A 17,592-nucleotide genomic window follows, 5' to 3' on the forward strand; every position below is an offset into this window, starting at 1 on the left:
ATTAACTATATTGTAATTCGCTTTTAAATATATACTATTATAATAATGTTTAGTTAATAATTTGATTTTATAATATTATTACTAACATTTAATTTTTTCACATCATAGTCAATTTATATAGTCTCATAATCCCCAAGAAAAAGGGGCCTATTATTACAATGGAATACAATATACATAATATATTATATACTCATTTTAAAAGTTCAATAAATTTTTAACAAATTATTAAAAATACAAAACTTGTTATTAGCATTTTATTTTATATTTCAAACAAAAAATAATAAGTAGGTGAACATGAAAGTGAAATATATATTGAATATTTATTAAATTTGTTTGTCTAATGACATTTAACGTTTGCTTGATTATTAGTGACACTTTGTGCTAAGTTATGTTTACGTTTAACCGTTTTTTTTTTTTTTTATTCAAAAGAGAATTTCTTCCTGCAGTACTCTTTTCTGTAGGTGGTCTACCAGCACCAATCCGATGATTACCTTTATATGATCCTCTTCTTCTAGCCACAGATGTTGGTTGTACTCGAATATTTCTTCCTCGTTTAGAACTAACAACTTTACCAAACAATTACCCAATATACTATTTCATTTTTTCATAAAAAAAACATTTATCTTACCTTGAAGAATTATTTATTATATAATCTACAGCTTGAGATGTTGTATCAATGTTTTTAATTTTTTTTTGTAAAAACTGATAAATGTTTTATTGCTGTTTCAGATACATCTTGTTGTAGTAATTCACCAAGTCTATTAATTGAGTTTGTAAAATCTTCCCATTTCTCTGTGAATTTGTCATTTAATGACTGATTATTGTTCTGAGATATTGAAAGTCTTATATTTGGTTCATTTTCAATATCACCATCTTGTAAATTATTTGAAAAATCATTAGAACATAACTGTAAGTTAGTTTTTTCTCTAGCTGTCTTCAAATTTTCTTTTTCCATAATGGAAGTTTGTGGTGTTGGCAACTCATTCAGATCCTATTAAGTAGTGTTTGAAAAAAATTAATATTTAAAATAAATTTAAAATATGTAATGAAGTATCTCAAAAAATGGTTTTGGAGGGCAATCTTTGATTCCCAGAGCTAATAAGGCAAGTTTATACCTTTCATTTAAATCAGTTACTGGGCTATTTGGAAATTCTATGTTATAATGTTGTTTTAATAAAGCTTGGTGTTTACAAAACCCTCCCTGTTTGCCACTGTAACAACTACACCATCCAATAATGGTATTTACATCATAAGTCTTTTTACTATCTTTAGAGCTTGGAACTTTGTATAAAATTCATCAATCTGTAATATAGAATTCGGGTCAACTGATTTCATTTTTGTCAATTGTAGTTCATAGTCTTTTTGATTCCTTCTATTGTAAGCAAAGTTTAATAAACGATTAATAAAGTATTTATCCCAAATTATTGAAATAAACTCAACCAACGCAACAACATTGTATGCTTTAGTACGTTCTAAAATAATTTCTTTCAGAATTCTAATTGTGGCCTCTGAATAATTATTGGTTTGATTATTACGAGTTATGAGATTTTCATTTCTATAACTCATTGACCATTCCTGACTTCTTTTTAAATTTTCATTAAAGCGATCTTTGAATAATTGATTTCCTTCTAAATGATTAATTTCATTAACTACATCTTGAAAATCTTCATGGTTCTTAGCATATACAGCCTAAAAATTGAATTCCTTAATATAAATATAAATTATAATTATAAATAATTATTAAATACTTTCTAAATAGTTGCATCAACTGTTACCTGTTAACAGGTAATATATTACTACTAGAAGACATCAACCATCGCCATTTGGCTTGTAAAAAATGAAATATACAGAGAATCTGAGTGGTTTGAGGCCAAATTTCTTGAATTGCCTTTTTTTCAACCATGAAATCGTCTGTCATTATAATTTTCGGATACTTAATTATGTAAGAAGTAAAAACGGGTTAAGGTCTACAAAGAATAGTGGGAGGGGTTCTTTTGATTGGGATTTTAGGATGTTAGTGACATTTTTTACCATAAACCCATGTTTTTCAATTTCATCTTTAATGTAGTCAGTAGGAATTGTATGGTCCAGATTCCTAATAACAACTCAGTAGGACTTTTCTTCGTGTGACTGGTACGTGTGGTATTCAAGTTTATTCTCGTTGAACAATGATATAACGGCACGGTAAGAACTGGCCGAGTGAAGGTTTATTTTTATGGTTTTTGAGTTGGACTTGCAGAGGAAGCCCTCGTTTTTCGTTATTTGTTCTAAGTTTTTACAAAGAGTGACGAAATTAATCGGAGATGTCAAGAAAATTGGTGGCGGAGGAGGTGGTGGAGGAGGTGACTCGTTGATTTCTGTGCCTGTTACGATATCCATATTATCTATATTATTTTCGTCTGTGTTGAGTAGAGAGTAACGGTTTGGTGAAGAGAAGTGAGGCGGATCGCTTGTTTTTTTTGTGAGAGGCGAAGTAGAGTTGTTGGGTGACCTAAGACCCTAGACCTTAACCCATCTCCAAACAACCAAGACATCTTCAAGATAAACAATTCATGTTTCTCTAAAGTCAAATTCGAAGCCCCACACATCAGACGGGATCTAGTCCAACGCCATCGCTGTCAACAGTACGGCCACACTAAATCATACTGCAATCGTCTGCCTAAATGCGTCCGATGTGGCGATAACCATACCTCAGACCAATGCTCCAAACCCAAGGACCTCCCTGCTAAATGTGCACTATGCAGTAATGCTCACCCGGCAAATTACAGAGGCTGCACGGTACACAAGGATCTCCAACGTCTCCGAAAGAAACATCAACCAAACTCCATCTCAAGAGAAATAGCCCAAAACTCAGATTCATCTCAAATCCAACACAACAGTCATCCTCATCACGAAGCAAGTCAACATCTCAACAACGCACCCACAACTACTCATAACGAGCCCATTAACACCCAGCACACATCATATTCACAAGGCAGTAATAGGTAACAAATCAAAATCAGATTTTAATAATACGAACGACCATATTCCCAATCAAAAATTATCAAACCAACTAACATCGTTCATTTCCGAATTTAAAACACTAATTTCTCCCCTCATAACACTTCTCAATCCTCTAATAACCCATCTTACCTCATTAATAAACAAATTAAGCTCCAACAATGGAAACTAACTTTAAACTCAAATTACTCACATGGAACGCAAACGGTATTACAACCCACAAACTAGAACTCCAGACAATCCTTAGTGATCTTAATATAGACATAGCCATGATATCCGAGTCTCATCTTACCCCGTCAAAATCTATCAAAATACTCGGTCAAAGCAATCACCCCGACAACACGGCTCACGCTCTCTTCCTAAAATCAGTGAAACTTACATCCAAGCAATAAGCATTCTTGTTCCCGTAAATAAACATATAAATCTGACACTCTCTTCCACCTACTGCCCCCCAGGACCTAAAATTAGCTCAGTTAATTTTACAAATTTCTTCGAATCTCTAGGTAAACATTTTATCGTCGCCGGTGACCTAAACGCCAAACACTCCTCTTGGGGTTGTTTTTCAACTAATACAAGAGGCAGAACCCTGCTCAACTCTATAGCCAACTCCAATATAAAAATTCTACCCCCACCTCACCCCACCTATTGGCCTTCTCATCGGAACAGACGTCCAGATATTCTTGATATCTTTATCAGAAAAACACCAAACAACTGCATTACCACGGTCACTAACACTAATGACCTTTCATCCGACCACTCACCTGTTATACTGGAGTTTGAAATACCCTCTGAGAACCCTACCACAAATCTCCAAGCTCCCAAAAAAATACACTGGCCTACTTTTAAAAAACTCGTTGAAATTCGCACTCAACTCAACCCATCCCTAAAGTCAAGTGACGATATTGATGAAACAATTCAAAAACTCACGATAGACATTCAAGATTGCACACACTTGGCAACATTTCATAGTCCAATCCACCCACAAAAATACCCACTACCGAATCACATAAAATTTCTTCTCCAAGAAAAACGAAAAGCCCGGTCCCGGTGGCAAAGACACAAATATCCCATCGATAAACAAACCTTCAACCAACTAAACAACAAACTAAGAAAAGCGCTCTCACAACACAGTTCTAGAACTTATCAAAAATACATACAGAACTTAACAACTCAACACTCTTCCCTCTGGAAAGCGACAAAAAAAATTCTTAAAACCGTTTCAACTCCCTCTTCCCTTCGGAAAGAACATAACACATGGGTTGTCTCAGATACCGATAAAGCAAACCTATTCGGCCATCATCTATCCAAAACCTTCACACCACATAATATAAATCTAAATCACACCCAAAACCAAATAGTCACACAGTCATTGGACTCTGCATTACCAATGTCACTCTCAGCTAAACCCACTAATCCCGGTGAAATCGAGTTTATAATCAAAAAACTTCACAACAAAAAAGCTCCAGGCTACGACCGGATCACAAATCTCACCGCTAAAAACCTGTCAAAAAAACTCTTATACTTCTTTCGTATATCTACAACGCAATGTTACGTTTATCTTATTTCCCCCTAACCTGGAAATTTTCCGAAATTATACTAATTCCAAAACCCAACAAGCCTCCAGATAAAGTTACATCATATCGACCCATAAGCCTATTACCAACTCTATCAAAAGTATTCGAAAAGATCTTACTAAAAAGACTCATTCCTCTTGCTATCTCAGCTAACATTATCCCAGATACACAATTCGGTTTCAGACCGAACCACTCAACGATCCATCAACTTCACAGAGCCCACACAGCATAGATATATTTAATAAAAGCCTATTAAATATAAAATATTGAATATTGAATTAAGAAATATTAAATCAACATTTAAAAATATTTGAATAAATGTTTATTAAAGCTTAATTAAAGTTTAAATTTCATTGTTTGAACCCTTTTGTAATGTTGAACTAACTTTAAAAACTAAACTTTATTTAAAATTGCTTTGTAATACCTCAACAATATTATATTTTAATATTGCATTAAACTTAGATCTTATAGATATGTATTCATTTATTGTATAGAAAATACAATATTATATTATTATAAATACATATAATACTAACAAGTACCTTAGAAGGTGTTTATGAAGGGGTGCAATTCCCCTCTAAAATTTGTCTCCTATTATGCACTTGAAAATTATTTTTTTCATCGTTATTATTATTATACACCATTTATTAAGATTTGTATAACCCCCCCCCCCCACCATACTGAATACTAATACATTATAATATTAAATAAATATTTTACAACAAAATTGAAGAGTTGGATTTAGGAATATAAAATTGTATTATTTTGATGTATGAACAATTTATTATATATTAATTATATACTCATGAATATAATAAAATATTATAGCATGAAAAGAAAAAACTGTAACTTATGGTATTTGTAGCCAATATAAAATTATAAGATTAATGAAAAAAAAAAGATATTACAAAAAATACTGATAAACAACTAATTATATATTTTCAATTATTTTTTCATTTAATCTTTTTACACTAAACGGAGCTTGTGCTAAATGGTATTTTAATCGTTCCTCCATTTCATTTTGGTCGACGTTCTTTACTTTGTTTTGATTTTTAACAGCATCTATAACCAAATACAAATATCTGTAATTTAAGTTATAAAGAAAGGTTAGAATCTAGAACTGCTACCTCATCAGTAGTGGTGTTGCATTAATAGATTTTAATTTTAAGTTCAAATTATATTATATATTTAATAATTAGATATCAAATGGTATTATTCTTACCAAAAATAACTGAACATAAATTTAATTTACAAAACTTCTGTTTTCCCTTTTTGCCAGTAAATGAAAAATTGGATAGTAAGACATCAGTAAATAATTTATAAACTATTCTTTTTATAATAGCTTTTACAGAATTTCCTCCCAAATGTGACAAATCATTTACCTAAAATAAATATTTCATTGTTTATTGTTATGTATAAAAAATTTAAATTAATTATTTGCATACCAAATAGTCACGCATATCTTTATCTCTTATTTTTTCTTCAATAACTTCAAGATATTCAAGATCGTTTATTGGCCAGTTGAAGTCGTCTAAGAATTCATTGTTAGATGAACACTTAATAATGCTGTTTCTTAACATTGATGTACTATCTAATTTAGATAGAATTTCTTTTTGTTGCATACTTAGATGTTTAATGTCAGTTTGAATATATACCATATTTCTTAATATAGACTTTAATATTTTTTGAGTACCTATAACAAGTTTGAAGTTTAAACTAATACAGTTTTAATTGCTAGTAGGTATTGATATACCTATTACGCTATAAACTAACCATTATCAACTGCTGAATTACTACAGTTTTGAGAACCACTGTCAATTGTTTGTAATAGTGTACAACCTATAATAATACAATTGAAAAAATCACTAAATATCACTATAGAAAATCAGATATTTTTGTATGTAAAAAAGTTAACTAATATATATAACCACGGGCTTAGTAGATCTTATAAGGCCGTGAATATAACTTATTATAATATTCTTGTTTTTACTTTTTTTTCTGTCATTGGTATTGGACTTTGTAGATGTTTGTTCAGTTTGTTCACAATTATGCGTAACCTTGCTTATAACTAGAAAGAACAAATAAATAAATAATAATATTATTATAAATCCAACAATTGATTTCAAATAATTCACATAAACCTACAAGGAGAAACTTTATTTTCAATAATTGATATTTCAAAAGATTCTTCATCTGACAGCATGTCAAAATTTATTTTGTTGTCTGTAAATTAAAAGAAAAATATATACAGTAGGCACCTAAAGCTTATAATAATATATAAAAATATATCAAACTAATATAAGTAAATATATTTACATGATTTGTTTTTATCATCACAAAATTCAAGTTTTCTTGAAACTAAAAAGAAAATCAATTGAAATATTTAAACTATTTGCACACTTTGGTAGCTATAAATTGTTTATTGTTTAATACCGATATTTTGGAACATACCTGTACTAGAGATAACTTTTTTAGTACTTGAATCAATTGTTTTTAATGATATTTTATCAATAGATGCACTTCTTATGTGGTCTATAATAATCAAAGTCAAAGTTTAGTATCTATTTATAGACAATTTATTTGGAAATGCTTATTAGCTATCATTTTATAATAAGTTACCTTTAGCAGCAGCTTTTAAAGGAGATGGTGACCAACCACTAATTGAAACAGGTGACTCATCAACTGAAGGCTGCTTAGAAGCTGCAAAATGTTGATGGACTTCAGTTTCGCGTTTCTTTTTATTATTTCCAGGGAAATGTAGAGACTTTTCGGGCAGATTATCAGGGGCAATATAATTTTCTATAAGTCATTAATCATATATACAGTACTATAATTTATTTTAGTAATTAAAATGCAAATAGTATAAATCATATTAGGTATATTATATTGATATACATTAGAACATTATAAAGCTATTTCAATAGATAGTATATAGGTAACCTTGTAAAAATGGATTATATATTATTATTTTAATAAATAATATCAGTTTATTATTTGCTATTATATTTACCTGAAAAAACAGGGCATTCAATTGATGATTTAAGTTTTTTTGTCTTAGGTTTAATTTCATCTTCATCAAGATCGGAAATGTACATTGCCTTTTTAGCCTTTTGTTTTGCAATTGCTAAAGATTCTAAACAAAATAAAAAATCATACATTCACACATAAGATATTATAACTATATACATTATATTTGTAATTACACAATTATTACCTATTCCTGAGCTCATTACTCTTGCTTCTAAATACTCATATTCAATTGTATTTGGTATGCTACACTGCTCGATCAATCTTTTGTTATTGTGAGGTTTTTTTGGCCAAGCGCAAGTACCATTTTTATCTGAATACCAAAATCTTGGAACAGCTGCTACGCTATTATCTCCAAAAAAATGGACAACAGAAAATGTTGCCATTTTTTCAATGTTTGGGAAAACTAAAAACAACTAAAGTTATTTAAATTTAAAAAAATAGTAGCAGGTATGAAAAATTAATTATATCAACTTTCAACAAAATTTAGAATTTTAAAATATAAATAGCAGGAATAAATTAAAAATACCAATATCCTTTTAAAAAATTTAATGCTTAAAATATCAAAACATAATAAGTACCTATTCAAGTTCAATCACTTATAGAGTAATACAGTATTTCATCATAATATTATAATTATTGGTATTGAAAATAATTTTATACAATATTTAAAATTAAGAACATATTTACAAAAATACTAAATTATATAATACAGACAATTAATAACTACAATGTCTTAATTAAAGTACTAATTATTTGATGAATGTAAAATAGGAAAAGCAACTTTACCAAGACTATTGTTTAGAATAACATATTTTGAAAAAGTACATGTTTCTATATCAATTGTATAAAGGTGATTAGACAGTTCATTCACAATAGCTATACCTATTTTCATACTATTAATTGGTTTTTCATAAAACGGATGAATTGTGTTGAATGATTGAGCTACAAATACTTTTTTCTTACTACTTTTATGAACACATATATTAACAACTTTAAAAATATTAAGTTTGCCTCCAAAAGTATAACCTATGTAAGCATCAGAAAATGATTTTACATTAATTTTTATATTATCTTTTATAGCAATTTTAAACTCCGGTTTTATGCAGTCTTCGGGCAATGGTCCACCACTATATATCTTTAAATATTTTATATTGATACTAGACCTAGACCTTGTATTCAATTCATACTCACCAAACATTTGAAATTCATGGTATCGTTTTACAACCTGTTCCAATGGTTTCTCATGTTTTCGTATCATTTTTTTTAGAGTTTTCATATAGTTTTCAAATGGAAAACATGAGCAACTATCAAGGGAACCAAACTTTTTATAGTCATCCACAATGTGCAATAAGTTGTGTACATTAAGTGATATAAATTCCTTACCATATATTTCACAAAATTTGTCAACAAAATATTTTAATATTTTTTCAACAAAATTAACAAGGTCTGTGCTTACATTTGGTGCTAAAAGGATTCGAAAACTAACATGTAAACATAGAAAATGTAAGTAGTATTCATTATTTATAATGGTTTGTAAGACAACTGGGCCTGTATAAAGTAGAAATTGACGAAATTCAGTTGCCTTCCACCTAGCAACTTCATTCAGCCCCCGAGGAACTCTAGAAAAATCACTACAAACTGAAAGTCTCAAAGCTAAAAGTTCTTTAGTAATATCGTTGACTTTTTTACTCTGCAATCTAACCGAAACAGGAGCATTCTTAATACATCCAAGCCACAACAAAATTAATTTTTTTGTAACTCCTAAGCAAACTAGATGCATGTAGTCAATGCTAATACTATTTACTATATCTATACCAGGTATTTCAGTTATAATAGAAACTTCATCAGTCATATGGAATTCTTCATCAGTTCTATTTAAAAAATCTATGTGAGTTCTCTTAGTAATACAATCTGTACCGGGAAAACAGACTCTATGTTCAAAATAAAAACCACTTATTAAACACCTAGTACAGGAATAATAACCAGTATGTCCTTTAGTTTTTAAGATGAAACTCTTTGCAGGTAAATCACAACATATAGCATCTATAATTACTTGTTTTATACCGAATGCTGTTTGAAACCCTGTTTGATATAATTTTTTTGTTTCGTTCACGAATTCTAACAAAAAAGGATTGCAGTTTAGAGGCTTATCTTTACCCCAGTACAACCCAATTAAAAAAACGTGAGGTTTATAAACAGGATGACGAACATATCCAAGTATTGGCCAAAAACAGCTAGATGAACTTTTGGTCAAGGGCAGACCATCAATCCCTACAACTATTTTGATTTTATCTTCAACAAAATATTCATGGTCAGAGTTAGAAATACTCTTCAAACTATTATGTATTGAGAAATAATAAAAACTACCAGGTGTCACTGTCTGTATTTGTAAAGGTTGGACAGATGATTTAGTTTTTAATATAGTTCTGGCATCTACAGGAAAATAATTATGACACTTATGTATTTTTAAAACTTTCAATAATGCACTCAAAGCAACTTGAGAAATATTATAAGATACAGCCCATTTAGCCAAATTATTTAAAATTGATGAATCTGTTTCATTATCTATGGAGTGATATTCATTTGGATATTCATTAGTATTATTTATTTTATTCTCATCATCCTCAATATCAGAATTGGACGAAAAACTAATTGCATCATATTCATCATTACACATATTATTTATCGTACCATCAAGGTGAATTAGATTTGGTACCAGCAAAGAGTTTGATCCGGAATTTAGATCTAAACTGGCACTATAACTAGATACATTTGGTTGATCAATACTTTCTAGTTCACTATGAATAATTTCATTATCCAGTTCTATCAATTCTAATTCCTCTAAATACCTTCTGCGCTTAGTAGATTTGCTAATGGCCGAGTATGACATAATAAAGTATAGAATATACTTTTAAAAGAATTCAATTAGAAGTTCTAATGCAATGAATTTCAAATAGAACTAAAAAAGTAATAGTGAATTAAGGAACATAGAACACAGAGTTCAATACCTAACAATCTGCAATTAGACTTAATAAAATACAAGCATAGCAGATACCCAAAACATTTTTAAATATAATACAAAACTGATAAAATAGGTAATTATTATACTACCATGTTTAACATTAGATACATACATAACATTATAATTTAAAGTGTAGTGTATAATTCAAGTACAACTAAAAATTCATAGATACCTATTAAGTACCAACAGTATAATATATTTAAAAATCAAACTCTTATAGGTTATAGGCGGGTATAAAGAAATAAGATTTTGCCAAAAATCAAAATACCTACATAACTATTATAGGTACTGAGTATACATTATATTATATAAGTATAATAGGCACTGACTTATTACTTAATAACTGTAACTTACCGTATTTTCGATGATATTATAATCCCACAAAAATAAAATAACGCACTGAACGCAGCATGTAATCACAACTCACAAATTTGAAATCACAACGACGACTCGACGACACGACGCAGTGAAATGAAAAAAAAAACCGTTTATAGTGTTAAATGTCGATAACGCGCGTGATGTCCATTACTCCATTACACGCGAATAGCATACGCATACGGGCACACTGACACGACAACTATAATAGACACGAGTGCACGAACACAAACAACTTCAGAATAACCTGATAAGATGGGCCTTATCGATAAAAATAGTTACCACAATAATAATATAATAATATATTAATATGAAATATAATAGTAATGCCCAAAGTATATAATATTAGACATAATACCCGGTTAAATTTATAATAATATTATATAAGCTGATTACACATTAGGCGATTCGAATCCGCGTTTTAAAAACGTCGTAATTATAAATAAACACGGACGATTTACAAACGTTTTTAAACCTAGGACGCTCGCGTCCAAGTGAAACGGGCCTTAATGTACCTATATATTTTATGTCCTACGCGTAAACTTTAGATTTGGCCAATAATTCATAATAATATTTAAAGTTATTTTTATTATACTTTCATTCCTTATAAGTTATAATCATACCTGTGTATCGCTATTTAGTATTTATTAAAATTATGAAAACTGCAGGGACATAATATATACGAAATTATTATATTATAGTAACAATATAATAATGTAATAGATACGCAATATGTTCTCCGCTCATCGGTCTATAGTTTTAATAAATAAAGTAAACACCACAAATATAAACCTGTACAATAGATAACATATATAGAGCGGAATATATATATAATGCGCAGCAAGACTATTATTTAGTCATACAACACTGAATATAATATGTGCAGATCTTTTTTTACGGTACGCTTCCCTTATAATAAGTTCTTTCACTAAAAAAGACACTGAAAAAAAATTACCACCTACTCACATAGAAAATATAATTAGTATATAATTATTATAATATAAATTGGGTTTTGTTATTTATTAAATAATATATTTTAAAAATTAAATCAAGATTCATTTTTAACATTGAATAATAATTGTGTTTGTTTAATATTTAGTTTAATTAATTGATAAAATATTATTATTTAACGATAATTCAATATTAATTATTTTATATTTTTTTAAATGCTTTTAAATATTTAAATTTAAATATGTTTTCTTTAATATTTATTAAAATTTTAATAAATTTTAAAATTTAAATATTTAAAATTTAATTTATAACAAATATTTATTCAATCAGTTTCATTGAAAAATGCTGTGTGGGAGTAGTCGACACTATATCCTCGTCACTAGAAAAAAAACATTACTGTGCTGCCGTCTTCCTGGACGTAGCGCAAGCGTTCGATAGAGTCTGGTTCGAAGGCCTACTGTTCAAACTAAAAAAATTTCTGCCTGCGCCTTACTACCTACTTATAAAATCGTATCTTAGTGACCGCACTTTCATCGTACGACAGAATTCATGTTACTCAAACTACTTTGACATTCTCGCCGGAGTTCCCCAAGGTAGCGATATTGCCCCTTTTCTATACAATATATTCACCCATGACATTCCCAAAACTTAATACACTGAACTCGGTTCCTATGCGGACGACACGGCAATTTTAGCAACCAATGAAAATCACATTATAGCCTCAAGTATGTTACAAAGACACCTCAATATTATACACCTCTGGACAAAGAGGTGGAAAATCAAAATCAACGAAACCAAGTCCTCCTTCATAACATTTACCTTAAATAAAAAAACTTGTCCTCAAATTACAATGAACAGCTTTCCAATCCCTATTTACACACAAATAAAATACCTCGGTCTCACCCTTGACAGTAAACTAACCTGGAATCCTCACATAGTTGATAAACGAAAAGCCCTTAACTCCCGTCTACACCTTCTAAGACCATTATTAAGATCTAAAATGAACATTAACACCAAATTACTAATTTACAAGTCCCTACTCAGGCCGCTATGGACATACGGCATTCAATTATGGGGAGCCGCTAAACCCGCCAACACCAGATCAATACAAGCCTTCCAGTCCATCTGTCTCCGTCTAGTTACCTCTGCTCCTTGGTACATAACTAATTCCAACCTCCACAAAGACTTAAAAATACATACCCTAAATCAAATCTCTAAAACTTACTACATTAGATTTCATAATAAACTCCAAACACACACTAATCCACTAATCAAAAAATTATCATCTAAAACTCTACCCGACAACCCTCAACGAAGGTTAAAAAGAAAATGGTGCAGGGACCTCTTGTACTAAAAAAAAAACCCCCATATTAACCGTCAGTAAATAAAGTATCACGTGCTGGGTGTTACCACTGGGTAATTCCCCAAAATCATATTACTCATTGTTATCTGTTTTGTATTCTTCTATCTCATCTAATTAATGTACATACTTGTTGTATAGATTGTAGATTGTCTTTTTACTCAATAAAAAAAAAAAAAAAGAAGTAAAAATGTTCAGTAGGTGTATATAAAAAAAAAATATTATCACAACATTTTAAATATTCAATGATTTTATTCATTGTTTTTGAAACCTACTATAAATCATTATTAAAAATTAGTAACTTACCCCATGAGTGATATCAATAAGAGCTAATTCTTTAAGGACATAAATGTCATAAATAAGTTTTTTTCTCACTAATATAGTTTTAAAGAATTAGTTAAAGTTAAACCATATAATAATACTTTGAGATAAAAAGTTATTTATTATAATATTATATAGGTACCTTGTACCTGCCTAGTTAAAGAGTTAGTCTTTATTCTCTACCTTCTAGCTATTATGCTATAAGTGTTTTTAAATAAGATTAAATCCAATTGAAGATATATTATTAAATTCATTATACATTAATATTTAATACATAATATATTTGGTTTTCAATGTATTTATTGTTAAATAATGTACTCGATTATAATAAATTTATATTATGAATATTAATTTATTATATAATATAATTGTATAATTGTTTCAACTATTTTAGATTGTTTAATTTTTTAAACATATTTTATAATTTATATACCTAGTGAAATAAACGATTAAGTGGAAAATATAAAAAAATTGAGATAAGTGTATAATAACTATAACTGGTATTATTTAATATAAATAAATAGTTACATATTAGAATAAATATTTATAAAATGAATAATGTTGTTTGGAATACATAATAAATAATTAATTACCGTTAATCCATTGAAACATAAGGGAAAATTATCCATTAGCATTTTAAATTCCTTTTCATAGGCCATAGCCGTTTGTTGCTTGTGAATTAAAACCCCAATTGGCACTGCACCACCCTTTGTAGCTGTTAAGAGAACAGTAACAGATGTCATGGACACATCACAGCTAGAAGTTGAATCCATAAATATGATTTCAGAACTATTTTTCAGTTTTTGTGCTCTTTCATTTGATGGTGTTACAACAAGGACTACCCATGGATCTGTTTTATCCACTACAACATGTATGCCAATAAAGTTTATAAATATTGACTAGAAAGTATAAACTTACTACTAAAGTTTGATGAATTATTAATTCATAAAATGTCTAGTATATAATATTACCTTCCCTTAAGTATTATCTTATTTTTTTATTATTTGCAAAACACTAATGAATTAAATATATTATACAGTTAACATTATATTATAAAAAAAAAAAAATATGTTTCTATCAGTCTTGTAATGAAAATGTTCAATATATTTGTATGTATTGAAAGTAGTTAAGTACTTTTTAATTATGTATTCTAAATTAATATTTTTTTATATTAATAATAATATTATCTAAAGATAGTAGGTATTAAATAGTCAACACATTTGAAAAAAATATTGAGTAATAATCTCTTCAGGTACAATTTATAAAATATAAAAGTATACAAATTATTTATGTACTATTTTTTCATACAAACTGACTTTAAAAATATAATTTAAATAAAGACCATTAATCTAATAATAATATTTCCATGTGTTAAAATTCCTTATTTAAATGCCAAATAAAATAAGATTAAACCTATTACACATTATATATTATAGTATATAAATTATAAATATATTATAATATGTAAAATAAATTTATAAAATAGGTTATGATATAAACAAATAATGTAAGACAATGTTATTATACTACCTTATTATAATACTTAGCCATTTTTATATATTCAAGAATAATACCTTGGTTTAAATAATCTGGGATTTTTTCTTCCAATCTCTCAAAAGGTTCCTTAAAACTTCCATAATTTTCTTCCAAATATTTATGCCACAATCTATATACAGTCCAAGGTCTTGGGTTTAATGCACCATTAGCCAATGAAATTATATAATTTGGAAGAGTACGAAGTCTAGATATATTCTGTTTCATTGCTTGACTAGGAGAAAGTCCATCAACAAAATATTTTAGAAAAATAGATTTTACTTCTGGATCAATAAATAATCGCTTTAGAGCATCAGCACTACCACAGCTATGGCTATGAAAAGGATTAATTTTAATAACAGTGTTTAGAGGAGGGTCTCTTTTTAAGTATTCATCATTTTTCTTAGATCCTTTGGTCACAATTTTTATCAAAATATCAATAAATGCATCACATTTTTGGTTTTTTTTACTGTTTTCCACTTTTCTATGTGAACTAAAACTGCACACCCATTTGTTATGCATTACAAACCTATAAAAGTCAATACATTGTAGGATGATTTAAAATTTAAAAAATTAGACACTAAGACTTTTTACTTTTGGCCCATCAAATTAGATATTCATATCCCATTAGACAATATAAGAAAAATAATATAGAAAAGTGAAAGATTCAACTTTTGAAGCAATTTCACTACTCCAAAGATGATGACTGACATAGAAAAAATATAATTTTAAAATAATATGCATTTATCATTCCACTCAGAATAAATAATTTAATATTTTATTTTTTTTTATATTTAATATTTTTTTTTACCTATAGGTATTAGATACTTATAGGAAAATAAATTATTTCAGCACTCAAATTGCAGGTTATATCTTTACCTAACTAAATACTAGGTAATTAAAATTAACTACTTCAATTGAATTGAAATTGATTATACTTTTAATTTAATAAATAAAATATACTTACCGACTACTATTTCCTTTATTCAACCTATTACCCTGTATCCAATAACTATCATCAAATTTTCCAAATTTCCTAATAAAACTTTTAGCATCATCTTTATCATCCATATATGTACGTAATGTCAACACATTTTTAGAAGATAGACATTCTGAGACAACTAACATAAATTTGGAGCCTTCAAAGTACTCCAATAATGATTTTGTGTATAATGTGTCCTATTCAATACATAATATGAGACACATAATATTACTAAATAATATGAACTAGTGAACTACTATATAATAATATAATATAATATTGAATGCATTTATTAAATACTCAATTATACACTTAGTAAAATATTTGAATTACCATTATTATTAGTTTAACAATTTGTAGGATTCTTCGTTGTTTATTAATACTTACTACCTATATAAAATAGGTTGTAATGTTGTATAACAAATAATAATTAGTATTAATTACAAATTAATTACAATGTATAAGAAAAAAGCGTAACGTTATTAAGTAGTAAGTACTTATTATCATTAATGGTGAAGATAAAAGTAATCTAAATGGTTTAGATAAAAATTGTAAATTCAATTACTATAATATAAGTAATCTAAATATATCTTTGAATAATTAAAATTATTATTGTTATAATTAGCGGCAATTCTTATCATTATTATTAGGCAAACAAATTTAATAAATATTCAATATATATTTCACTTTCATGTTCACCTACTTATAATTTTTTGTTTGAAATATAAAATAAAATGCTAATAACAAGTTTTGTATTTTTAATAATTTGTTAAAAATGTATTGAACTTTTAAAATGAGTATATAATATATTATGTATATTCTGCCCTGCTACCAAGAATTGCAGTAACTCCAAAATTGTGAAAAGTGAGGTTATATAATATTCTTATTAATTGAACGATCCCGCGTCTTTTTTTACTAAGGTAGAATGCAGTAAAAATCACTATAAACTCCTTGAAAATCGATTATTATTTCAAAGATATTCTGGAATTCAGGTAAAATACTAAGCAAAAGTGCAGTAACGCCATATACTAAGAACAAAAGCAGTAAGTCCATGGATTTACTGCATAATTTCTTAGGAATCGGATTTTTAGAAGTTTTACATGCTCTTACTGCATATTGCCTTAGTTATATTGTGTGTTTAAATGGCTTCTTTGCCGTAACTCCATAAAATAACTTTTTGACATAACATAGGCTTCAGGATCTTTGAATTTAGATAATTCTAAGTTCTAACCATGGTTATACTTCATAATAATATTGTATTTGATTAGATAAGATTGATTACTCCTAATCTAACAAGTAACAACTGACAAATATGATACTATCTGACTGTTTAGGCGGTTGATAACAAAACAACACGAGTTGTCGTTACACGAGTTCCACACTTCCTGAACATCTTTTAATGAAGTTGGTTTTAAACAATATATTGACTGATTTATTGTTTACA

The 17,592-nt window shown here is 28.3% G+C and overlaps 2 protein-coding genes and 1 pseudogene across 2 annotated transcripts; all 3 read right to left on the reverse strand.

Annotated features, from left to right (window-relative positions):
* Positions 1 to 337: 337 nt before the first annotated feature.
* Positions 338 to 1,566, reverse strand: LOC149060216 (uncharacterized; annotated as a pseudogene).
* A 3,922-nt stretch (positions 1,567 to 5,488) lies between these two features.
* Positions 5,489 to 11,643, reverse strand: LOC149060217 (uncharacterized). The gene is made up of 12 exons (XM_089217500.1): positions 10,981 to 11,643; positions 7,789 to 8,017; positions 7,585 to 7,707; positions 7,194 to 7,373; positions 7,026 to 7,106; positions 6,881 to 6,932; positions 6,720 to 6,799; positions 6,565 to 6,642; positions 6,348 to 6,413; positions 6,020 to 6,267; positions 5,797 to 5,956; positions 5,489 to 5,636 (listed from the first exon to the last, which is right to left on the reverse strand). The coding sequence occupies exons 2-12, from the start codon at positions 7,985 to 7,987 to the stop codon at positions 5,506 to 5,508; spliced, it is 1,398 nt and encodes a 465-aa protein (XP_089073626.1). The 5' UTR covers positions 7,988 to 8,017; positions 10,981 to 11,643; the 3' UTR covers positions 5,489 to 5,505.
* On the reverse strand, positions 8,350 to 10,710 carry LOC149060218 (uncharacterized). Its single transcript, XM_089217499.1, has one exon. The coding sequence runs from the start codon at positions 10,492 to 10,494 to the stop codon at positions 8,350 to 8,352; it is 2,145 nt and encodes a 714-aa protein (XP_089073625.1). The 5' UTR covers positions 10,495 to 10,710.
* Positions 11,644 to 17,592: the final 5,949 nt, after the last annotated feature.

This window comes from Diuraphis noxia, unplaced genomic scaffold (genome assembly GCF_037042655.1).
Source record: "Diuraphis noxia isolate RWA-SAM2 unplaced genomic scaffold, SU_Dnox_SAM2 contig0001, whole genome shotgun sequence".
Taxonomy (NCBI): domain Eukaryota; kingdom Metazoa; phylum Arthropoda; class Insecta; order Hemiptera; family Aphididae; genus Diuraphis; species Diuraphis noxia.

What these genes read in the sequence shown, in the direction of transcription:
- LOC149060217 (XM_089217500.1), bottom strand. Translation starts at nt 7,987, where the DNA reads ATGGCAACATTTTCTGTTGTCCATTTTTTTGGAGATAATAGCGTAGCA. An exon ending in TACCAATGACAGAAAAAAAA is followed by an intron (nt 6,414 to 6,564) that starts GTAAAAACAAGA and finishes GTATTATTATAG; the next exon opens with GTTGTACACTATTACAAACA. An exon ending in TTTATGTTCAGTTATTTTTG is followed by an intron (nt 5,637 to 5,796) that starts GTAAGAATAATA and finishes ATTTGGTTATAG; the next exon opens with ATGCTGTTAAAAATCAAAAC.
- LOC149060218 (XM_089217499.1), bottom strand. Translation starts at nt 10,494, where the DNA reads ATGTCATACTCGGCCATTAGCAAATCTACTAAGCGCAGAAGGTATTTA.